The sequence below is a fragment of the Diadema antillarum genome, unplaced genomic scaffold (assembly GCF_040938485.1).
Source record: "Diadema antillarum isolate AM-2024a unplaced genomic scaffold, OU_Dant_1.0 seq00000068_RagTag, whole genome shotgun sequence".
In the NCBI taxonomy this organism is placed as follows: Eukaryota; Metazoa; Echinodermata; class Echinoidea; order Diadematoida; family Diadematidae; genus Diadema; species Diadema antillarum.
The window spans coordinates 466,445-492,500 of NW_027271167.1; the positions used below are offsets into that span (position 1 = coordinate 466,445).

Genomic DNA, 26,056 nt, shown 5'->3' on the forward strand with positions numbered 1-26,056 from the left:
ATTTTTATAACAAAATGAACAAACTCCATTCTTGTTAAGTTGATATAGGCCCTAAAATTTGTGATTAAAGCTGCTATAGGCAACGAAAATAATAAGGAAATACAGTATCATAACTTCTAGAATTATTCCTTATTATGTCACAAGTGAGGTATTACTGGAAAGGTTTATTTTTGCTTTATCTGGTGATGGATTTACTTTGAAATGTTTTAAAATGGCGCTTATAGCTCATTTTGCAGTATTAAAACTCTTCAAATAATGTACTAAGTATGTGAGGCCCTACATAATTACATTTCCTTTCTCAATAGAAGACTAAAAATTAATATAGTGCTAAGCTCGTACGTGCAAATTAGATGTCTTGATGATAACACAATTTAGATTTTAAAACAAAGCTTGAACAATTACATCATTTGACATACTATAAGATTTTTTTTTTCTTTTTTTTCATGGAGAGAGGAGCTCCAAGGTCTTCAAAGGCAGATATGGCTGGAGCATGAATTCCAATTAACGATTATCAGTTTGAGTTTTTGTTTTTGTTTCTTTTTTTAAAAAGAAACAGTTAATGAACTTAAGTGCACATGCTCGACTATAGATATAGGATTGAACTGCAAAATACTTGTTGAGCTATCTACGTAAGAATTAAAATTTTAATTATTTTTTTCCCCAGGGCATGGGAAGGAATCATCTTTAAAATTTATTTTTGTGTTCTGTTTTAGGCAGGGCTCGTTGAACTTTTGTTGTTGTTGTTGTTGTTGTTGTTGTTGTTGGTCTTGATTTGAGTAGAGAGAATTAGGTCTTTGGGTTGATATTCTAGAGGTCTTCCGGGTCTCTCGGTATTTGAGATATAGTCACATTGACTCTTTAAAATATAACTTAATTCTAGATTGAATCCACTGAATGAAAAGTAAGATAGATCACAGCGACCAAGTCGGAAAACATCACAATCATAGTATCTTCAGGCTCATATACAGCTACCACCATTATCCATCTGCCTTTTTGCCACCACGGGTGTAAGCGGGCGGTGGGGGTGGGGGTGGGGGTGGGGGGTACGTTATGCACAGTTCACGACACACCCTGTCGGTTTCTGGATCGATGGGACGTGCTGCTAATGCGCTTCGACGCTGTGTGGATGGGTTATGTGCAACTTAACTGGGTACGGATTTGTCAGACTATTAAATTCATTTGTTGTTGCTTGGATGCGGACGCCTTCTTGCGCAGAACGAAACGATTTTTCTCACTCTTGAAGTTCGAGTATTAGGATCAATCTACTCAACTTTATGGGAATACTAGTTATCGGAATCACCCACATGTGACGTGGCCATTGAATTTAACCATTTTTGTTGACTCTTTTGGCAACGTATTGATTTGAGGTAGATCAGAAGGCGATTTTCGTGAGTACCCTTGTTGACATGTACTGTTGATTGCCGTAGTCCCACCCCTTAAAAACGATGGAGTGCAATCGTTTGCCATCATTTTTAAAACTGGAAATGGAATTGATTATTCTTGATAACAGCGTAAATGGTTGGAAGTGAAACTTTAATCTTCCAACAGAAGAAGTTCTATAAGCTAATGATGAATTATTTGACGTCTTGAATCACGTTACTGTACAATAGATTTGGTTGAAAATAAAAAAAGACTGAACTGTCAACTGATTAATTTTCTATTCTAAGTTAAATCTAAGTTTACTTCCTACTCCGCTCCTAGGACCTATGCCCATGCTATAGAATCTATGATGAGCACTAGAAATGTTTGTACCTCAGATCTGAAGTTATTGTCATGGAATGTTAGATATCAATAAAGATCACTCATTACTGAATCTTTAGTTATCTTCAGTGAAAGTATTGCAAGTGATGCATTGTGACTTGCGATGCTTGAGCAAACCTTATCCTTATTAGCCTTTTTTAGAATAGGCACTGATTTTGTTCCATAAAATCATAATATAAAGTCCTACATTTCATTTGTATGTATGTGCTTGCCTTGCCCTTAGCCCGACCAGACGCCACGCCGTGCTCTGGCGTCTCCATGCTCCGGCCACTTTCTTTTACATCAACTCTCCGCTTTGTATAGTTAGTAGTATTTCTATGTGCCTAGAGTTTATTTAAAGCAAGGATGTCAGTCCAGTTAATAGGTTCTCTAAATCTATTCTAAGTTCCCTTTTCCTGCTAAGTATTTTTAGAATCTATATATATATGAATTATAAGTTCACACATTTTGATACAGTTTAATTGCTGTTGATCTAGCAATAGCGTTATTGCCATCAAAGATGATTGCTGAAGTTCGTCTTCCGTACACATTTTTTTTTTTAGCAATCCTGTACAACCCAATTCATCTTTATCATGAGGCAGAAGAATGTTCTCATAGGGGAAAAATAATTAAAGAGCATTTACTATCTTTCTTCTATCATTCAGAATTTGTGCACAGGTATCGTCTCACAATGAGTGACCCATCATCAAGTCTTCGGAAGAACAAAAAGATGCCCCTTCCAGGGGTCAAACAGCCACCTGGGTAGGCAACATATTTTATTGTTACATACTTGGTGTTTTGTTATGTTGCATGTAACCTAGAATATCCTGTTGTAAAACTCCAAACACACCACTACATGGATATGGTACAGTCAAGCCTGTCTATAGCGGACACCCAAGGTTGACGAAAAAAGTGGCTGCTGTAGACAGGTAGCCGCTACAAATAGAATCGTTAACATGGCTTTTCTCCTGGGGGAATTGTGTGTAGTGGTCGCATATGGCAGGTGGCCACTATAGACAGGTTTGACTGTATCATACATCTCAGAGAGCCAGCTTTCTCAAAGCATTTGATGTATACATTGTAGATCAAATGGTGACAACATCATTCTAATAATACAAGGGAATTATGGTAATGCAGCAGTGGTATCCAGTATACTGAGTTAAAAAAAAAAAAAAAAAAAAAAAAAACTTACAGATTGATGGTAACATTATGGTGTAAGCTATGGGAGTCAAACTTGATTTACAAGTGTAATTTCATTTGGCTTGTCAAAAGGAATGATTTTTGTTGTTTTTATTATCCTCTGGTATCCCTGCTGCTTACAGGCAAAGGAGTGTGCCTTTCAGAAATCAACCAGCAGACTTTCTTGGTGAGTGACACGTGAAATGTTATCTTTCACATCAAGTGCATGCTATAAAGACTTCATTATAATATCTCAGCATTCTTTGTCCCTTTGTTTTTGTTTTGTACCTTTCATCACTCAGCTAGCACGGCTTGGTATAGGCCCTGTACTTCAGAGCCTTTTTTCTCATTTCACACTTTTCCAGAGTTTGTGCTTTCTTTCCAATATTTAGATAGGTTAGGAGAGTCCATTTGATTTGAGTTATACATCATTTTAAAACTTAAAGTCTGCTCTTTCAGAATATGGTCTTAACTAGAAATTCATGTCTGGGGACTTTTTGTTTGTTTTGTGATGCAGGGTCACATTTAGTGATCATACAATTTGCCAGCACATGACCATGGACACTAACTGGGCCCCATTTCATAGAAGATGTTAGGAGTGCAACTCTTCGCTAGAGTGGGGACTTCCCAGAGCAACAGCCAATCAGGAAGCTGGATTCCGGTCATTACTGTGTCAATTGCCATGCCAGGAAGAGTAATTGCTATCATATCAACTTTGTTATTATGAAACAGGGCCCAGTTGGACAGGATGTCTTTGATCGAAACCTACAAAAAAAAATTAAACCAAACTAATTTTGCTTCAATTTTTTTTAATTTTTAATAGAATTTTTCAATGTTTAGTCAAATACATGTACTTTTATAGGTATTTAAGAGAAAAATTGATCATAGTTCTGATTCTTTCCACCGAATCAGCCACCCCTGAACTTGATGACATGGATGACATTCTGCACAGGACTTCATCCAGACTATCCACAACCAGCATCAGGACTGACCTGGGGTCAGTCCCAGGTCAAAAGGTCAATCACTTGCCCAAGATCAGCTCCAAGGACAAGAAGACTGGTAGGAGGCCTCCTGAGGGGAAACTTTATGATCTTGCCCTCAGACGCCATGTGTATGTTTTGGGGTCCTGTAAAAGTTGAAATTTTTGTGCATTTCACGCGACCAGAATCTAGCTTGAAAATGAAAACACAGGAATAATTTTTGCCTGCCATACATGTATGTACCACTATGTAATATGTTGATTCAGCGAAATTAAAAACATGCACAATTCATCTTACCCGGCCAAGAGCAAAAAATTACTCACAGGAAAATATCCACTTTTACAGTAGGGGCGTACGGTATAGTAGAATGTTTTGAGAAGTGAACTACATTTTTGTGAAAGTTGTAATCTACTGAACTAGAACCTGTATCAAACCAGGCGAAGATTTTAGGAAGACTTAGAATGTGTATAGAGATACACAGATACGTTGTACATAGACATGAACGGAAATGAGGGGGCTTTACCTACATGTAGTGACATGTGCATACAGGGGGAAATCATAGGTGTAGATATCACTCTGTGCATATGACATTTATGAGGACGCTCGCACCATTATTGAATAGGAGATAGTGACACTGAAAATAGACTAAAATAGACATGAAAGAGAGAGAAAGAGGGTGGAAGGGCCTGCAAAAAGGCATTGGAAATGATGCCATTGTTTTCTCTTATGAATATGTATCACCAAGCAGGGGCGTATCCAGGTATTCCGTAAAGGGGAAGTGCCTTTACAAAATTAAAGGGGGTGCACGTGCCCCTCCCATTTTTTCTTTTTATTTCTTTTGCGTTAGCAAAAAATAAAGAGGGGGCATGCACCCGATGCGCCCCCCGCTGGATCCCCCCCGCCGAGTATTAGCTTCAGCTCTTTACTCCAACTCTCTCTCTCTACACTACTTCTGCAAGAAGTGGTTTCTTACGCTTTGTCCTGCCAGGGATTGATAAGTTTCTGCAGGTGACTGACATCTGTCCCCTTCTCTGCTCTCCCATTACTCCCCCTCCCCCCCCCCCCCCCCACATACATGCCACTTTCCTGCAGCACCTTCCGATCTAGACCTGATGTCTAGCATGATGAGCCGGATTGCCAAGCTGGAGCTGCAGGTCAAATATTACGCCAAGGAAATCATTGAAAAGGTGAGAGGTCACTGGGCGCTTCAAATCATCCACATTTTTGATTTGATATCGCAGCATGGCAATTGTCAAATGTATGCTCTTTTGTGTCCTTGTTTTTGTATTATCTGACATACTGCCTTGTGCATTGTGAAAATTCTTGTTGTTCTCTCTCTCTTCAACATTCAATGTGTCAGAATTTATTATCAGCCTCTATGATATGTGGAAATGATTTCCCAACTTTTGACAAGAATTGACACTAATCTTCAAACTGATAGCAACAAACCAGTTCTCAGCTCACAAAGATAAGAGGTTTGTGCTGTGAGCGTAGACATGTTCTGTAGCTTTTTCATGATGCTTTTAAAACTTTCTTAGTGTGTTAAATACTTTCATTTTTTTCTTAAATTTGAGAAACTTATGACATTAGATGTAGAAAGGAATCATATCAAGTCACATTCGTAGGATTTTGAATACTACAGCATACGACATGTACACCTTCTATTTTGTGACTATATGTCATAACATTGACCACAGCGACAACATGGGAAATAAGTGCTATCACTTTTGAAGAAGTGATTTTATGGATTTTCCCCATCTCCATCTGAAATGATTACATATTGTTATCAGGATATCAGCTCACTCATGAAATTTGTAAGAATAAAATGTACATGTAGATATGGTGTACAGTACAAAGTGTAGCTGAATTTTTATGATGTCACATTATGTTTCCACTGAACTCCTTTGAATATGTTTGTTTGTTTGTTTGTTGTCTTTTGTCTTTCATATCACCCCAGGACAAGAGAAATAATGTACTAGAAGAGAAGTTAAAATTGATGCAGAAGTACCAAGGTGAGATGCGCCATTCTTCAAATGAATTCATACTATCTGTTTGAGTGATAGGTCTGATAGTAAGGTAAACTTCAGTGTATTGTTCTTGTAAAAGCAAGATGCCAGGCCTTTTTTCCATCCAGGTTGTCATTGTCTGTGGCAAATGAATTTAATACAAGTGTATCCCCTTCTAGCTCCTGTTCAGGAGAAGAAAAACCTTAGTTGTCTTTCAGACAAAGTATTTCATGAATGTGCATTCCCTGTGTAATAACTTAATCAAGGTGTGCAGCTTTTCAATGTGAAAAAATGTAAGTGTATCATTATATAGAAGAAAAAGGTCCTCAAAGAAATTCTGCTACCTTTCATACATATTCTATCTCTTTGCTTATAAGTGGGGGAGCAAGATCGTCCCATTCATACACTGTACCTATTCAGGCCTGTTTCACAAGGGAGCATAGTGGTAGTGTGAGGTACGTTTAAACAAAAAAAAAAAATCTGATATTATAAAATGAAGTTCATCCCTACAACGGAATCACACAACATAACACTAGTGGACAGTCAGAGAAACATGCTGCTATGATGTGGTTTTTTAGTTGTTGTTCACTTGGCAATCACTGAGAAATTGAATGGTAGCAAGAAGATCAGCTGACTGAGGCTTGGTCATGGTGTTTCTCCATTCTCTCTCCGCCCCGTAGGGGATTCGGATGTGGAGTCTCAGAGGGTGAGGGAGCTTGAGAGGAAGTGCCAGTCACTCCAGGAGCAAATACAAGACATGGAGGTACAGTAGGCCAGTGGGGAGGGAGGAGTGTGTTGCTAGGGCACGCCCTAAACAAAGTCCTGGAGTATTACAATGCGTAGGCTTCCAGATGCTCTGACAGATTTGCATTCATAGCATGGTGTGTTAGACAGATCTCTCGGCACCTTTGAACATAAGGTCCTGGCTTCAGTTCATATCAGGCCTGGTGTATGCATCCTTGGAAGGAGGAGATGTGTTAGTCACGCCCTGCCGCCCTGACCCAGGTGTGCTGGTGCTGTCATACCAATGGCAAGACACATTGGGAGAAGTATGGACACTGAAGATACTGCCCTGGATGAATAACACTACGGCACCATCAATAGTGTTGTAACCATTAATATTGTGGAGGGTTTTTGTTGTTGTTGAGATAATCAATTATAATTCATGTACAAATTGCCATTTAGTAGAAGCAGTAATAGTAGTAGTTGATAGTAGAAGTAGTAGTAGTAGTAGGAGTAGGAGTAGTAGTAGTAGTAGTAGTAGTAGTAGTAGTAGTAGTAGTAGTAGTAGTAGTAATAGTAATGATAATAGTAATAATAATGATAGTAGCAAGTAGTTTTATCATTATCATTATAGTTATCAATGTTTTTTTATCAGTTATTGTTATAGCAGTTAAAAGGTAGGTGTTTGCAAGTGTTTAGGATGACAACATTAACGTAAACACACCTTGTCATGTCTTCTTGAACTTGAAGGACTTTCTTTCAGACTATGGCATGGTCTGGGTTGGAGGAACGCATGCAGAGGACGACCCACAAAGTTCAAAGGTCGAGGGGCTGTATGAAGACTTAACAGAGAAAAGAACTACTGGCACAGAGTCTGTGTGGAGACCAGGTGAAATATTGTGCAGAATCATATATTACTGTCTCTTTTTGTCTGTTTCTCTGTCATTCCTTCTCTTTTCATCTCTCTTTCTTCTAATTTTCTCTCTTTCTGTTTCTTTGCTTCTCTACGAATTCATTCATTTTGCGACTTATTGAGGTACATGTGTACTCAATTTTTGTCATGCACTTTTTGCATTCAAATTGACTTGTATTGCATACATGAAAAACCATACATTGTAACAAACGCAAAACATGTTTAACGTAGGAATGATTTCCCACTGTAAAGCAAGTGTAGCTCTTAATATGCCACGTTTGCACGTCCGACTCGGTCGACGGCATGCCAACTACGCATATTCTGCTCAAACACAAAAACCCGCCCAAACTGATCGATAAATCGCCAAATGCCGCAGTACAATAAAAGTGTTTCTCGTGCTTCTGTTCCTCTCACATATACACACTGTAGCTTGCATTTTATGTGCTGATTGACTACCAAGAGGTATTTCCTACTGGATTTGCATGTAAATTCTAAGTTTCTGTCACTGTTCTGTGTGCAAAAGTCATTCTTTGCAGGAATCGCACAAATTGCCCCCTTGAGTGGATAGACAGTTCGCTTACTTTCACACACATGCTGTAATTTCCCACCATGCCTCAGGTGCCTCTGTTGTATCGGGTCAAGGGGCCGCCCCAGACTTTGACCTCGTCTTGAAGAACATCCGGGAGCTGAATGTGCTCGCCGGGGAGGGGGAGAAGAAAATCCAGCACACAGTGGGCGGGGCACGGTTTAAGACGGTGGACTCCATACCCCTGACTCTCTTCGCCAATGGCATCTTCATATTCAGTGGGCCGTTCAGGTCCTATGAAGAGCCAGAGACCCAGGTAACTGCTTTATTGAATTGGCTCAATTTGTTGGAATCATGCTTGTAATAGGTATGTTTGGGCACATCATACACCAGACAGGCACACAATAGCTGTAAATGTGCACCATTGAAGGACATTTTCATATGATATATCTGTCATTAGATGATCAAAAAGAATGTGGAATAGAGCACTGAAGTGTGATGTCATAAGTAGCTATTTATCGCCACGGAAACTTGTTCTTGACAACCTCACATATTCCCGAATATTTGTGAATGTGATAATTGCTAACCATGCTCGTACCCGGTTCTAACCTAATGCCTGAAGTGTTGTGCAAAGGTATTTTGTGTATACTGGGGCCTGAGCCGTTTCATAAAACTTGTTATCAGTGGCAGCTGCCACATTTCTATGACAAATTTTCTCTCAGCCAATCAGATGCAAGGATTTCAGTAGCTTAATTGTCACATCTATCACAACTTGTCACTGATGACAAGTTTTATGAAACGGGCCCCAGCTCTAAACTATAACAAAACACCGAAAGGCCATCGTCACTTTGGTTCTCTATAGTCTCGAGTTGAACAGTGAATTTCTGTCGTGAATGTTGACTACAGAGAAACCTAGTGAGAATGCTCTTGCTCACAAAGAGGCAATACTGTTTTTTAGCAGTTTCCATTTTTCATTACTGCCTTTAGCTGGATTCTATATTAGTTCATTTCTAGCGAGGTGAAAATCAGCAGTCCTGGTAATCTTATAATGATTGGATTTCCCTGTACTGGAAAAATAACATAGAATGGGTGTTCAAGTTTCTGTAATAATACATTGTCAAACATTTCAAGGTGATCATTAATGATACATGGAAATGTTGTCGCGTACATTTAATCCTTGGTAGTGTTATGTGGGTAGTCATCTGTTTCACTTCAAAGTACACTGTGTAGCTACTCTCTCTTCAATCCTTCTCATTTGTAGCGATGTATGCAAGACTTGATGGAAGGCTACTTCCCGTCGGAGCTGCAGTCCCGATATCCAGACGGTGTACCCATCAATGTGAGTTTGGTGTTAGTGTAGTGCTGTAAGATGGGCATGTCGGTTATACTGAATTTCCAGCTGATACTGGTGTATCAAATGCAGTGTTCATGATTAGTACACTGGGCATTTTTTGATGCTTTCCCAGCCCTGGGGAATTACCCAGACAATGTACCTAGCAAATTGAGTTTGGTGTTTGATAGCAGAGCACTGTATGACATAGTGTTTATTTGCTAGACATGTAGTGTACCAAGTATAGTATTCTTGATAAGTACACGTGGCACTGTTACTCGTTTACTTTTTAAAAAAATGTCATATTTCTGCACCATTTCTCAAGTTTTCCATGGTTTGTAGAACTGTTGAATGGTGAATATTCAGTTTGATACTATCTCAATTTGTGCATATTTTGGTCTTCAGTCTTCCTGTGACTGAAACTGAAGAACCATTTTCCAGAAACGTATCTTCATATCTTAAACACTATAGCCACAAAGACAATGTTCTCAAGTTTTGCTACAGATTGAGATATCATTATCTAAACCAGTCACAACCATCATTTCAGAATTCTGCTGCTGCAACTCATGAATGTCTTTCCTTTTGGCTGTAGAAGGGTTGATTTTCAATAAGCCCAGTTGACTTTCTGCGTAAGAATCCCCACACTGCCTTCCTGAAAGTTTTGTGTCTTTTCTTTTTTCCCCCTTCTTTTGTTGTTGTTGTGATTAGGTCAATGACCAGCGGGACACAGTCTTCCGGGACCAGCGAGTGGAGGAGAACTTTCCGGGAACGGGACTCACTCTAGGTGGGGACACAGACTTGCCCTCCAGACTGGTACCCTCCAACCTTGACAAGGCTACCAGTATGGAGAGCAGTGGGCCGCCAGTGAGCGAGGGTCATACACCACTCCAACTGAGAGAGACCAGTAAACCCCCAAGTAAGATATGACTTAAATCTCCAGGCCCCCAAGTCTTTAAAAGGGTCAAGATTAAACTTTACAAAAAAGAAAGGAGAAAAAGAAAGGCTCTTCTTAAGCCAATTATGGAGTGCTAATTTCAAACTTTTAAAGCCATAATTTTGACTATTTCCACAAATGAATGAGTTGAAACAAGACAAGAAATGATCAAGTGATATGACACTCCTTACTGAAATTTCTAAATCAAAGTTTGTCTCCATCTTTTTTTCTTTTTTCTTTTTTGTAAATGTAGGAGTTTCTGAAAATTACATCATTATTCTGTTGCATTTTATGCAAATTTAGTATGGCTTTCCCCCTTGTGTGAAATATGTGTTTTTATTAGTGTAATAGCTGCTAATCCTACTGGATTTGTATGCAGATCATCGCAAAGATAGAGAAACTGATATGAGTATCCTATCTTCTAATTGCAATCTTCTTTGCACATCCTCTTGCAGTTGAACCAATGTCCGTAGACCAGTTCCTTAATAAGCTTCGCCCGACGGTCACCAGTGACGGGAAAGTGTTGGATGTCCGATCTTCAGTGGCTGACTTGCTAAGGGTGAGGCAGAAATGAAATGGACCTGGTGTTTTGTCTTTGAGGAAAACTCCTGAAATTTGTATGCTTATGATTCGTTTGTACTGCACAATTTATGATATTGCAACTGATTGACAAATTTTCCTACATAGAGTTACCCTGAAAGTAAGCGCTGAATTGATCAGTGTTGTAGTAGTAGCCATGATTAAAAAATCATGGGCTTACATACTTGAGCAGGATTCAAACCTATGACCTCCTGATCACCGGACAGGCGTCATCTCCACTAGTCACCGAGCTTTCGCCCGACAGCAAGTGTTGGTTCTAATCCTTATATCATGCAGCGGATACTGCGTAATTATTCAAATTCATGAAATTCTACCGTCGAGATGTTTTCATTGCAACTGTAGGGCAATTTGTCAATCAGTTGCAATGAAAATATCTCGAGGGAATAATTTTATGAATTTGAATAATTTATGAAATGTTTGTGATGCTCACAGTGTACAAAATATTGCAAAACAGTTTGAAAGTTTCAGGTGGTGAAATTTGGTTATAATATGTGTCATTTATACTTTTATGCATATTCTGGTTTCATTCTTCTTAGCATGGTGTGTGAAATCTTGTAGAAAAAAAAAAGATACAGCAGCAATTTTCTAAAGGGATCCACACATACAACCTGCAACATTTAATGAGGTAATGTAGATAGGACTATGTACATAATGTTGTTTTAAATAGCAAATGTCGTCTGGAGATAGATTTGATACCAAAATGATAACATACTTCAGAGTTCTTGGTAAGACTACTGTGAAATCTTTCTGTGCAAATGGAAAGTATTTGTGTATTCTCATGTTTTCTTTGAATACTGTAGAAATCTATTTGCCTGCTTTGGGGGCAAAGGTCAAGCTTTCAGGGGAAATATTACACTCATTACTCTGACTTTAAAGATCACATTAAGCTTTCATTTTACACCTTAAAGGGGATGGCTAGTAACTGATCAGTGGGAATCAGTGGGAATGCTAGGGGATGATTGTTCCAATTCTTGTGGGATTCATTTAAGAGTACACTATGTATCTATTGTTGTGTGAAAATTATTTGCTTCAGAATGGTCTCATATTCAATTAATGTGCAGTTTAATGTTTCCAGGTTAGCATGCCTGTACAGTGACGAGGCCTTAAACTGCACATTACTTGAATGTGAGACCGTTCTGAAGCAAATAATTTTCACAGAACAATAGATATATAATGTACTCTTGAATGAATCCCACAAAGATTGGAACAATCATCCCCCAGCATTCCCACTGATTCCCACTGATCAGTTACTAGCCGTTCCCTTTAATAGGAGGTCACAACTGGGAGATGAGTATGTTGTACTTAACCCTTTGGGTGCTTTGAGTGTGTATTGGCACAGAAAACCACACATCGAGCCATTATACTTGTACACTATCCAAAGTCCCTGGCACAGAGAGGATTTAGGAAAACCATAAGTAATCACACTTTTGTCCCATTTGGCCTATCTTGTCTGTACAGGAGGAGACAATACCAAATGCGATTACCGTCGTGGACACACCCATCGTTCAAGACATCCGAGAGAGGGCCATGTCGGGCAAGCAGGGTCACGCCACGGAGAGGCCGCTGTCCGCAAGGGGCTCTCCGAGGAACAGAGTGACGACTCTTCGCGTCAAGTCGGAGAAGGGTGACCACACGTTCATCCTCAAGCTGCGGTTCAGGGACACCATCCGAGATCTGCGGATGCATCTTGACAAGGAAAGGTGGGCTGTATGACAGAAATCCTGAAACTTTGATTATTTTAATTTTTGATAGAATCTAACAGTCAGCCGCAGCACCCTAGTTAATGAAGCATACATTTTACTTAGGAGTCTCATTCAGTTAATATGCGCGAAGAGTGTGCAAGGGCACCATAAGATTTGGCGAGATTTTCTGGAGAGTTGACTAAACAGCGAGCAGTTGATCAGGTGATAAACTTAGTGTCACTTAGTTTGTGGATTAATGGATATATGAGATTTCACTCTTTATTTCTGTTTGAACTTTTTCTGTTTTGAATGTCATTATATAGATCTACATTTAATCGAAGGTAGACATAAGATACTTACTTTGTAATGAAAGGCGTTTGACATATCGCCACATGTTGCTGGTCCTAATTTTCACATTTCCTAATTCGATTTTATAATTTCAATGTAATTTCGGCCTTGCTGAATTTCTGTTCTCCCCAACAACATCGTTTGCCATAGAAATCCTGCGATATCTAGAAAGCAAATTTCGATTTCCTTGAGCCACGTTTCAGCTCATTATACATGCAAGTCGTCTTGCGTTTATGCATAAAAGATTGTAAAATAGAGCACTTTTCCATGCACTGCGGTCTGACTGCTAATGTTAGTTGAAAAACGTTGAGTCAGAGATAAAAAGTGGCATTTTAACTTTTTTTATTCATTAATACAAACACAAAGATGTAGTCATGAAACTTGACAAAGATTTCAAGCTTTGCCTCTACTACAATATGTCTAGTTACCACACACACACACATACACACACATGCATACAATTGTCAAGGACAATGATGAAGATAACATAAGTGATAATAAGGACAACATAGTGATAGTGTTTGTAACAATGGTGATAACAACCAAGCACACTTGCAAGGCCCCAACCTAATTTGAAAGATAGAAGGTAGATAGAGATGCGGATGGAAATTGTCCTTGTCTGGTACCAAGGCTATTGATGATAACAACTGTACTCTGATAGGTGACACTGTCTAAAATCACCCTTTATTCTTTTTCACTATGAACTGTATGTTTGCATTCAACATCTTCATACTGATGTCTATATGTGACCGCGTATCACAAAACCAACAAAAAGTCACACACCCTGATTTTACGTGAGGACTCCAAATACTTGCAACGGGTCATCCTAGTTAATCTTGAGTTTTTGATTATTTTTTGAAAGAACAGTTCTTCTTCCACATCATTCCAAAGTTTGGGACCATTAAAGGGGATGGCTAGTAACTGATCAGTAGGAATCAGTGGGAATGCTGGGGGATGATTGTTCCAAGTCTTGTGGGATTCATTTAAGAGTACATTATATATCTATTGTTATGTGAGAATTATTTGCTCAGAACTGTCTCATATTCAAGTAATGTGCAGTTTAATGCCCTGTCACTGTACAGGCATGCTAACCTGGAAACATTAAACTGCACATTACTTGAATGTGAGACCATTCTGAAGCAAATAATTTTCACACAACAGTAGATATATAATGTACTCTCAAATTAATCCCACAAGGATGGAACAATCATCCCCCAGCATTCCCACTGATTCTAACTGATCAGTTACTAGCCATCCCCTTTAAATGAATGGAAAATTGTGTTTTTTAGCAGTTTTTCTAGAACATTTTTTTGGTGAAATTGTGTGATTAGGTATGTCTTAGAGGCCCCTTTTCATTTCTTAATAACCCTTTACACGCTCTTCACTTTCAACTCCAATAACTTTTGAAAAGATGATGCTTCTGCTTTGAATATCATATTTGTCATGGATAGAATTTGTCAATAAAGCAGGATCAATGTCAGCTTAATCTGATAATCCCTTCATTGTTGTTGTCTTTTGTCATATTCATTGCACAGAGCACAGCTTGGTAAGATTCAGTGCTTGAATAGACGCTATGCTTCAGATCCTCTTTCTCTGTACATGCTTTTCCAGAGTGTGTGTCTTCTTTCCAATACTTAGATAGGTAAGGAGAGTCAATTTGAGTCGAGTTATACATCATTTTAAAGCTTAGAGTCTGCTCTAAAATCTGCCCTTAACTAAAAGTCCATGTCTGGAGACCTTTTTGCTGGTTTTGTGGTGCAGGGTCACATATATTCATAATACACCAATGATACAAGTATAACTTGCTGTCTGTTACTTCTGTTTAGCATTTTGTTTTCATTTGTTTATTTTATTTTTTTAATGTGATGGTTCTACAGGAAGTCGCAGTCTGTGGACTATGATCTGGTGACCACATTTCCCAATCGAGTCTACACGGATCTTGATTCCACTTTGGAAGAGAACGGACTGACGCCCAATGCTACCATTCTCCTGAGGCTGAAAAAGAGATAGTGCCGCACCGGACACTGCGAGCTTTGAAAGTGAGACTGGACGATGAAAATCATTGCACCTGATGTAATTGTACGAAGAGTGCCAACATATCAAATGAGAATTTATTATCAGAGATGACTTTTCCAACAATTGCAAGGGCAGAAACTGTTTTAGACCTCTCAAAACCTTTGACATTGTTAGATTTAACAGGTTAAGAATGCTGGCTGGTTTCAGAAACCTCACAGCTATTCTCAGTCTAGCTTGCCACTTATCTCTTGTTCTGAGAACACGAGTCCTCCTGTGAGGTTACAGTGTTGTTGTAGAAGTTATCTTTGTATGCCTGGCGATAGTCAAAAGTATGGAAAGCTATCATTCTAATTCTGTAAAACTTCTTTTTTTACATGAAATTTTTCCTGTTAGTAGGCTTAAAGGTTTTTGTTTTCTTTTTGCTATACATACTTTTGTTCATTGCATGCTATCCAAGTTGGAAAAAAAAAATGAAATGAAAATAATTAAACGGTGACAGGGCACAATAACGGCATAGTAACTTACTTACTTACTGCCCCTTCCAAATTGAATTTAATGTCCTTCTTGCCCTAAACTGATACAGTAACTTTGCGTAATGTTGACGATGAAGTTGAATTGAACTGAATTGAAAAGGTGTTAACACAATACCAGTGTACACCATCATTTCAGTGTCTGTATCATATTCATGCAAACCAGAGGGATACACAGTCTGATCTGTCTGCAACAACCACTCGAGGGGAAAAAAAAAATTGGCTGTTATAGACAGGTGGTCTTTGTAGATAGGTTCAATATGACGGCCATTGTGAAGGACATCTACATGTTAACCAAATAGCCTGCCCCTTCAAACAATCACTTGTTGCCTTATCTATGTAGACAAATTTCAGGGGCCTTTGTTTAATGCAACAGCCAACAAAGCTATGGCCAGTTGTTCTATTGCCATGCACCATTGGGCGGTCATACACAGTTGTCAGTCATTCAGTCAAAACTGAGTCTGTGGTCACTGGTTGCTTTATGCAGGTGGTTGCTATACACAAGGATTTTAACTACACATTTTCTATGTGAGCGATTTCCACATGGTCACTTTATTTGGGCAGGTGGTCTTTAGAGACACATGTAGATGGTCAGTAGAGCGTCTCTAGTTGTAATGCAGCAGCTTTTCCACTATGCAATTAGATCTTTGAATATTTCCTGTGGAAATGATATGTGTACAGTGTACATATGAATTTTACAATCATTTGAAAGCCATCACCGAAAGAACCTCTAACCATCGAATCTGAATGGAAACACTTGAATGAACCTTCCTCCTCTTCCAAATAAACACCTTGATCATTCTCAGACTTGATAGTATTTCAGTCAAGAAAAAAAAAATCATGTCTTTTTCAAATTCATGTGGAAAGTGCAATGTGTTTTTGTGAATGTCAGTATGTGATATTTAGTCTGTGTATAAATTACCGCCTCCTTTTTTTTCACGACTATTCAACTGTGATTCAAGTGTTTTTGTCATCTAATAATACAAAGCAAACTAGTAAGTCATACATGTAGCTTTCATGCCAATTCATAACTATTTGGCACAGTATGGTAGCTATTTCAATGTAGAACATTTTCTGAACGGTGGAGATATTTGCATACAACATTTTTGAATTCATAGATCAGAAGTGAGCTGTAAGTCAGTCTTCTGAGTACAGATTTCTGTGAAAATTACATGACGTGTTACGTGCACAGGGATGAAGGGAAGAACATCCAGATCTGAATTCATGTTCTTTGACAACATCAAGTATAAACATGTGACTTTGTGCTCGACTGATGAATGTGACTACCCGGCTCAAAACCCACACAGTCAGAGTAGGGCCCTCTGAAATGGGCCAAAATAGTCATTTGGGTTGACTGACTCAAGTTGTTAAAGTTTGTTTACTTGCGAGGGTAATTTGTTTTCTACTACCTATTGTCAACATTTGGCAACTTAAAACAAAACTGAAATCGGGATGTCAGCAGTTTTTCAGGGCTACTTGTTTTTTAGGGTTTTTTTGATACGTAGGTGCTGCTTTCACAATTATTTTCACTGATACATCTGCACTGCAGGCCTGACTGACCCTAATGAGCCCTAATCATTCTTACCTTACCCATGAAAGTCCACCTCCTAATTAACTCTCTATCTAACATTTCACTCACTTTCTGAAAGGGTTAAGATGGTCCAACTCTAACTCTTTGAAACCATGTAGAAAAGCAAGAATTCATTTAGGCCTAATTTTTGTTGGTTACGAGCCGGACGGTCACACTCACTAGTCTATTTTCAAATTTAAAAAGAACAGAATGTGTTTACACTGTACAAGACATGCCAGTAATGGTGTGATGAATCCTTTCTGCTGTCCACTGCAGTATCTTCATCAGATCTTGAATGACACTCTTTATGTACCCCATCATTGCTCCTGACTACAAGCTTAAATTGGTCATAAAATTTGAGAGAAATGTTTTCCTGGCTCCTGATTAACAGCTGCTCCAAAAAGTCCAAGCATTCCAGAGAACATTTTAGGATGTTGTGTAGGCCATATCAGACAAGTCAAACATTGCTTTTGACACTGAAGTTTATATTTCATCAGATTATGCAACAGACTTTTCCAAACTGTGATGTATACCTGTGGTGTGCTTTACCAGGTCTCATTTGCTTTCCGCATAAAACCACATAATGGCTGTGTGTTGTCAATGAAGTTTCTACATGTATAATTTCGTAGCAGAAGTATGTGAAATGATGTTTGATTTATTTGCGCTGACCTGTTTTCCCCATTACAAAACTGGGAGATGGAAAAAACTCTCTATTCTTTTTCATGTTGGTCAACTAATCTGACCCTGTAACCTTATGATATTGGAAAGAAAAGGCAACGCAAAGACAACGATTCTGAAAGCTATGTGCCACACTTGTTTTTAATAGTGCATAATTGAGTTGAAGGCAAGGCACTCTGCACCAGTGCCTTCTAGGTGTAAACAATGAAATAGCTGAAATTCTTGTGTGAAAATAAATACAATTGATACACATGATCTCATGCAATTATGTTTTGGTCTCCTGTAGTCTGTAACAGGTAATGTCCTCTTGTGATGATTATGATGCTATACAGAGTAATGACAGATAAAGAGAGGATGGGGTGGGGGTGGGGGTGGGGAGGGGTAAACAGAGACAAGATACTGGTGTCAACACACAGTGTGTGGTCATTGATCAGTATTGAAGATAAAGAAATATGTCAAATCAAAAGCATTGTGATGCCCAACCCCCTCCCTTCCACACCAACGAGCACATTAAAAAACAACAACAAAATACATTCTGCTGCCCCTGCAAAGTACAGTGCACTCCCAAGATAACCAGTTATAACAAAACTCGCTTTACAAAAGAGTAAAAATCCAGATTTCAAAGTTATTATCTATGCATCTTATAGTATATACTGTTTTTCAGCTTTAACCAAATTTTGATACGTGTATGAAGAATGAAAACTGCCAGTCCTGCATGAGGACTTTGCTATAACGGGAGTTGCCTGTATTAAGTGCAAGTGACTAATCATAGAATAGGCCAACATTACTATTGTCAATAATGAGCCATTATTTACAGGGTAGTACGTCTATCATGTGCACAGAGTTCAGGGTCATGTTATTATATGTCTGAACTAGTATTACCGACGGTATGTTCTCGTGATCAAATTTTTGAGTTCTCTTTTAAAAGCACTTCTGTAATCTTTCTTCAATATCAACAAATAACTGGCATTAAACACTGTGTGACTGAGATACAACCAAAAACTCGTCATGTACAAATGAGGCGAAGTGGCAGTCCCACTAGCATCCAAAAACTGACACAACCATAATGGTCCATGACACAACACAAAAACAGAGAGAGAAAGAATTGCGATGAACAGCGCCCTCTTCATGTACCCAACCTTGGCCCACAGTCCTCCCTGACGAGGTCCCAAAGCACGCACCACCGCTGTCTCTTGCGTGTTTATTTTCATGGCGTGCCTGTATGTTATGACCAGTAATCCAAAGTACGCCATATCGATTATTGTCGCGGGGCATATCGTAGCCAAAACGAATCCAACGAAGTGTATACCGCGCAGTCCCCGTAAATCCACGGAACAGATTCGAGCTGCAGTCTCGTACATTACCGTCGGCTCCGCTACGTGAACGGCAACCAGCGCAAAAACCAATGCTGAAATACAAAAATTGATACCCGTCCATGCCCACATCCTCACTGGATCCACAAACCTTTGGTACCAAAACGGCATTGCTACGGACAGCAGGCGATCCAGATCTTGCTGCACGCGCATACTCAAGGAGTAGAACATGGCAAGAACTAGCCATCCGCTACAAGCAAAACAATACGGCTCCCGAAGATGCCAGTCGTCGCTGGAAACCACCGGAACGAGGAGAAGAAATGGAATGGCTATCAAGATGTCCATGACTGCCGCTGTACGTGAGATCATCCGAGCCGAATACGACATGTCCTGCCAAGAACGCAGTGTTCGGAAGTGAACAACATTCAGACAAACAGACGTGACAGACGTGACAACTATGGCGCAGGCATAGACAATGACCACCGAGGATGCTACGTCGTCACTGTCATCCGCATGGTGGTTAGATGAGTCACCGGGTGTCGGATGTTCCGAAGCCATCTTCGTGGGATGGAACTTAACCTTTTGGCTCCATTGTCTTAGGCTCCTACACCAGAATCCATCAACTTTTATTAGGTAGAGCCTTCAGTTGAGTTGGAAATGGAAGGAGAGTATTTCGGCTTTCGGCTCCAATTGTACACCCAAGAGCCTTCACAAGAGCCCTCATCAACCTCAGAGCCGCTCGTGTGTGCTCTTTATTTTGCCAAGGAATAGCGCACCTTGATGTTTTGCATCAACACTGATATGAAAGGAAGGACGCTATTTTTTAGAAGAATCCTCCCGAGCCAACAAAACGAAATGAAAACCAAATACAAAATCAAAGTTATGATAGTAAATCACCGTTTAACAGGTATTTCTAAGATGGACAATAGTATACTTGGTCAAAGTAAACGAGTGATTGTATAAGTCCTGACTAGGAGTTTGTGCTATTTATAGCTCCTGGAGTACTCGGGAGTTTTCATCAGCCATGATTGCGCTGGTTTCTCTGAGATCGAAGCTAGCTGACTCCAATTCCTGCTGCCTCCAGCAGCTCCAGCGTTTAATATACCTCAGAGTTCCTCATCACCTAGATACTGTACTTTGGTGTTGTCACTTTTGATCTTGTCGCCGAGATTCCATCTTCAAGCTAGTTCGGGTATAGCTCTGTTTGTATTGAAGGGTGTCTTATCAACTGCTCGTCATGACTGTAGAAGACTGCGTTGGTCTTCCTGAAAGCTGGAAGCTGCAATATCACCCACCTGATCACAGGACAATGTCTCTTCGATGTCAGATTACAACCAAGTGTCCCTCATCACCCGTCTAGAACCTTGCGTTGTCCCTGGCAGCTGCCATGACGCTACTATTCCATAATCCTGCAAGGCTGTTTCGACTTCTAGATCCTCTTGGAGCGACCAATGGCCCTTGGTCAGCTTGAGAACTTTGCGCAGATACACGGGGACGGACACCACGGTTCTACCTTCCCTGCGCTGTACTTCACCGATCTTTTGTGGGCGATTTTTTTTCTTCTTCTTTGTTCTGTTTGATCCCCACAATCTGTGCAAGCAATTGCTATATCAATCCTCCATATTGCGTATAAGGTAAAGAGAAGAAATATGCATAAAAAGACACACTATGTCTCTGTTATTGATGCCAGTCTTTAAAGTCCCAACTATCCGACTTCGCGTACACGTGCAGAAGAGGTATACTACTGGAGAATTGAAGACTCAATCCATCTCCCAAAATGTACGGCGAGAGGACTTCTTGTAGATTGCCATGGCCACTGATAACAAGTGGGCAAAACTGCATGATAATACAACATGTCATGTCACCATTCAGCGAAGTGATGTAATGCGAACGAAAATACTTCCCCAATATGAACATCAACGTCACACCTACACAATAACCCTTTCGCGGCAACAATGGCATTCACAAACCGATAGCGCGAATGAGAGGGCTATTATAACGAATGGCAATCAGAGCTTAATTTGTTAAGCAGTGACTGACAGTTTGTCGCTTTTAACAGATTTAAGTCTCATCCGCGGGAAAATCTGTCATCCAAACGAGAACAACCGTGATTTATTCTCTGTCTCCCGTGTTATTGATTATTGATATTTCCACCCAGCTCCAATCCCAGCGCTTGATTACAAGCTTCAATCGCATGGGCTATTCAAAAATTGACGGCTTTCACGATTTACTTTATGTAAGGGAAATTGGAATAGAGTACCAGAGTGTGATGTCATAATAGGCATTCATCGCCATGGAAACTGGTTCTAAACAACCTCACCTGGCCAGAGTGTTTCTGCACGCACCTTGTTCCAACCCGAGCTGCAACAAAAGACTGGCATCATCACTTCGATACGTGTACTCTAATGAGGAGCCTTTGAGAGAAATCACAGCATACAGTTCGCCAGATTTGACGGTTCTTTCTGATATACAAGTTTCAAATTAATAAAGTCTTGACAGACTTTGATAGTCTGGAAGATTTACGATGTTTAGGGGTTAAATTTGCTGCTCTCCATCGGTCACAGCTCGTTATTCCAAAGGTTCGTTATTTCGAATTTCATTTTCGGATTAACAAATCTTCGGATTAACGTACCTTCGGAATAACACCACAAATGTTCGGATTAACAAACCCTCTTTTATTTTCGGATTAACGAACCTCTAGGTATAGGGAACTTGTGTGTTTCGGACGAACCTTCGGAATAACGAACCTTCGGAATAGCGAACCTTCGAAATAATGAACAGCACCCCTCTCCATCATTTGTGTTAAAGACATTATTTACCATTTGCAGATGAAACAAAAACCCAGCTTGAGTGTTTCAAAATAGTTCTACACAGTTCTACATTGTGAGTTCGGGATAGCAACAGCCAACGTAAAACTTTTAATCAGTATAATCGATGTTAAGTATTGTTAAGTATACAAAATTTGAACAATAGTTACATTAAGAATGTTTCTAGACTAAACCGTCTACAGTCATGGTTTAGTGGGAAAATAGTGAAAACTTATATTTTAGGCTTAAAGTATAACGGAATATTTACATGGTAGGATGTTTTCTGACACAACTGACGTACATATTATATGCATCAAATATTACTATTCTTTTTTTTTAAATCACTGCTCCAAATGGTAAACAGTACCTTTAAAGGCATGATATGGTTTTTGTGAACAAGGGGCTTCAGGTTTTCAACTGTTTTTGTGAATTAATGAGAAACCTCTTAAGGAATAAATAAGAGCATACAAATTAAAGAGGTATGCAAAATATATTTGATGAAGATTGGTTTTGAAATGGCTGAGATATACAAAAACAGAGAAGTCTTAATAAAAGGTTGGACCCACCTTTTATTGGGACCATTTTATTTTACTTTGTTTTAGGATATCTCAGCCATTTCAAAACCGATTTTCATCAAATAAACTTTAGATAGCTCTTGGAATTGTATGATCTTTAATATTTCATAAGTGGTTTCCAATTATCCCGTAAAATGTTTAAATCTTAATTCCCCGTCTCAACCAAATAAAAACTATACCATCCCTTTAATCTACGGACAGTTGAGTCTGAAAAGGCTACAAATGAAGACCGAAATGAGGGAATCGGTTCACATGTGTGACGATACACGATTACGCATGCAATCGTCATTGTCCAAAATCATTAAAGGAGACCAGATGATTTTCAGACTTTTACATTTGAACAATTATAAAGTAGTTATACTGAGTAGAGTGTTTCAGAATTTATAGTGATCGGGACGAGGAATAAAAATGTTTTAAAAAATATTAACAAATTGCAATAAACAAGGATGATGACATTGCAGCCTCACCCTTAGAAGTCATGAGTTGGGGCTCGAGGAAGCAGAACAAAAGAAGAAGGCATGCATAGGTCCTACGCAAGCAGGTGAACTTGTTAATCAAGCAGTATTGTTATGGAATTACACGGCTACATTTCTGAATATGGATTATGTGAGCCTCCTATGTCATCAACATTGTTAAGTGTAATTTGTTTAAGATTTTTCAGAGTGTTGGCTTCTCTGCTCAAGGGCGACAATAAATTCCATAAATCTATACATGGAGCTGTCGATTTGTGTACTGTAGATGTTGAATTATGAAAATCGTCTGGAATAGTCAGGTGACGGTGGAGATGATGGGATCAAAGAAAGACCTTCGTTATTAGTCCGTGTGTGTAATTGGTCCATGGGTCCATGGGTGGGGTAATGGTTAGACGACACGTCAAAGCTCACCGCTGAAGGTCAATTCTAATTTTAATACTCAGTGCACTGAAGTGGTTATACAAAGGACCTACTTAAGATAAGACTTTCAACGAATTTAACCACTTTGAAGTACGAGATCCGCCGCTTCTTGACTTTCCGCATCTCATCATTGGTGGATCCAGGCGGGGGGGGGGGGGGGGGGGGCGCACTGACAAAGGAGCTGTTTCCCTAATTCCGGTTTTATTTCTGATGCGCCTTTTCAGGCTGAAACGTCTATAAATAAAACGCCTATGATGAGAAACAGCAAACGTCAGAACATGACTAATTTCGTGTCATTTGCTTGGAATTACAGACTCGCTCGCTGCCGCTCACACATACGACCTTTCCTCTTAGTGAGGCATAGTATCCGCTTCCCTTACTGTTTTAAAATATGTGCAGAAAAGATGGAAAATGAGATTACAAATCATAATCAATTAGCTAAAAAGTTAGCTTTCCGTTTAAAAGCAACTGCATTTCGCTAAAGCCAGAGTTACACCAGAACGGAATTCTCCGAATAAACTTGGACCGATTCTGCCCGAATACGGCGTGAATCGGATGAATTCGGTGGATTCGGAACCTATTCGTCTCTGATTCGGGGGAGCTCCCCGAATCACAGACGAATAGGTCCCGAATCAGGGTATAGAATCGCCAAGAATTGACCCGAATCAATGTTGGGCATCCCGCATAAAGCCGAATGCCAACCCGAATAGTGGCCAGAATCGAGCCAAATGTGGCCAGAATCGAGCCGAATGTGGCCCGAATAGAGCCGAATGTGGCCCAAATGCCCCGATTACAGCCGAATGGAGCCGAATGTCGATCCCAATCGGGACGAATATGCGCCTCCCTGCACGCGTATAGCCAATCTGGCTATGTATATTATTCGCGAGGCTATTCGGGTCATTCTAGCCGCTAATTCAACCTATTCGGCTGCTATTCGGCCGTATTCTGGCCTATTCGGCTCACTCGCCTGTATTCTGCTCTAGCTGTATTCGGGTAACGATTCGGATGGATTCGGGGAGGTATTCGGGGCATTGTGGGCAGATTCGGCTCTATTTGTGATATTCAGGTCTATTTGGCTAGATGATTCGGGCCGATACTCCCCTAATGATACGAATAGGCCCGAATCTGCCCAGAATGCCCCGAATGCCTCCCCGAATCCAACCGAATTCTATCCGAATACATCCCGAATGTGGCCCGAATGAAATTTGTCGGGGCCACATTCGGGAGTATTTTAAGGGGTATTCAGACGGTTTTGAACATTTCGATAAGGGGCAAATCCCTCCAAGAATGTTCCAGAATCCCTCCCGAATTTTTAGCCCATTCGGGGAAGGAGAACAGAATGCTCCCGAATCCACCCGAATACGTGTATTCGGGTGGATTCGCAGCTGATTCGGCACGGCGTAACCGAGGCTTAAAGCTATGTTCACACCGACGCCAAATGTCGCGATTTAAATCGGCGATCAATTCGGCGTCATTTTTGTTTACTTTTCAAAAAATCTCACGATCTCCTCAGATATGTTATGCTCTGATAAGCTCTGATACGCTTTGATACGAAGTTCGTTCCCGCTTTGGGCGACAAATTATTTCCCTAATCGCTACGGCTTCACACGCTTTGATGCCGATTGATCAAGATTTGTTACGCTTTAAATCACGCTTTGATATGCTTTAATAATCTTTGATGAGCTTTGATGCGCTTATCACGCTTTAGATAACGCTCTGATACGATTATCAAGCTCTCTTGTGCATTGATAGGCTCTGTTAAGCTCTGTTACGCAATGGAAAATTTCGAGATCCCGATTGCATCCCGCCTCTGATCCAGAGCACATATAAAGATGCAGCAGATACACGAAATCATTGCATCTTTGGCAGAAGAACAAGATATGGAAGTACAAGATGTACCAGAGTATGAACCATCTTATGAAGTAGACATGACCTTTGTCTCCCTGCTCTATAACTACATCCTAACCCTCGAGGCGGAGGAGAGAGAGGAAGAACAGCAAAGACAAGAGGAGGTTGAACTACCAGCAGGAGGGAGAAGACCATTCATCAGGATGAGCTGCTGGACCAGGCCATGGCTCACTGAAGAAAGAAGACAGCAGTACGGCCAGTACACTAGCCTCCTGGACACACAACTGAGATTAGAGGACCCCGTTGTCTCAGAAACTTCACCAAAGTGACCCCTGAGGTGTTCGATGAGATCCTGGAGAGAGTGGCACCAGTCATCCAGAAGCAAGAGACTAACTACAGGCACCCTTTGTCAGCTGGCCTCAAACTGGCAATCACCTTGAGACATCTGGCCACTGGGGACAACTACAGATCACTGGCATATGGTTTCAGATGTGGTATCTCAACCATATCAGAGATGATTCCAGAAGTGTGCAGGGCCATTGTAGAGGCGTATAAAGATGAGGTCTTCAACATACCTACCACCCCTGAAGCATGGAGCACCCTTGCCCAGCAGTTTGAACAGAGATGGAATGTCCCCCATGCAATTGGTGCCTTGGATGGAAAGCACATATATAGCCATGAAGAAGCCAGCAAACACAGGCAGTCTCTACCACAACTACAAGGGGTTCTTCTCCATACCACTGCTGGCATTGGTAGATGCAGAGTACAAGTTCATCTGGATTGAGCTGGGAGGTAAAGGACACATGTCTGACTCCCAGATATTCACAGACTCTGAGCTCTTCGAATGCCTAGAAGATGGGTCCAT

The 26,056-nt window shown here is 40.1% G+C and overlaps 1 protein-coding gene across 1 annotated transcript; it reads left to right on the plus strand.

Annotated features, from left to right (window-relative positions):
* The first annotated feature begins 2,431 nt into the window (after nt 1–2,431).
* Nucleotides 2,432–14,971, plus strand: LOC139725888 (UBX domain-containing protein 11-like). The gene is made up of 13 exons (XM_071636965.1): nt 2,432–2,502; nt 3,063–3,106; nt 3,832–3,978; nt 4,992–5,086; nt 5,857–5,911; nt 6,586–6,668; nt 7,379–7,517; nt 8,160–8,383; nt 9,329–9,406; nt 10,106–10,313; nt 10,787–10,890; nt 12,390–12,631; nt 14,839–14,971. Exons 1-13 carry the CDS (start codon nt 2,432–2,434, stop codon nt 14,969–14,971), a joined length of 1,623 nt encoding a protein of 540 aa, XP_071493066.1.
* Nucleotides 14,972–26,056: the final 11,085 nt, after the last annotated feature.

Excerpts from the sequence above, each read along its gene's own strand:
- LOC139725888 (XM_071636965.1), top strand. The coding sequence starts at position 2,432 with ATGAGTGACCCATCATCAAGTCTTCGGAAGAACAAAAAGATGCCCCTT. Across the intron at positions 7,518-8,159 it reads AGAGTCTGTGTGGAGACCAG|GTGCCTCTGTTGTATCGGGT; the intron begins GTGAAATATTGT and ends ACCATGCCTCAG. Across the intron at positions 12,632-14,838 it reads ATGCATCTTGACAAGGAAAG|GAAGTCGCAGTCTGTGGACT; the intron begins GTGGGCTGTATG and ends ATGGTTCTACAG.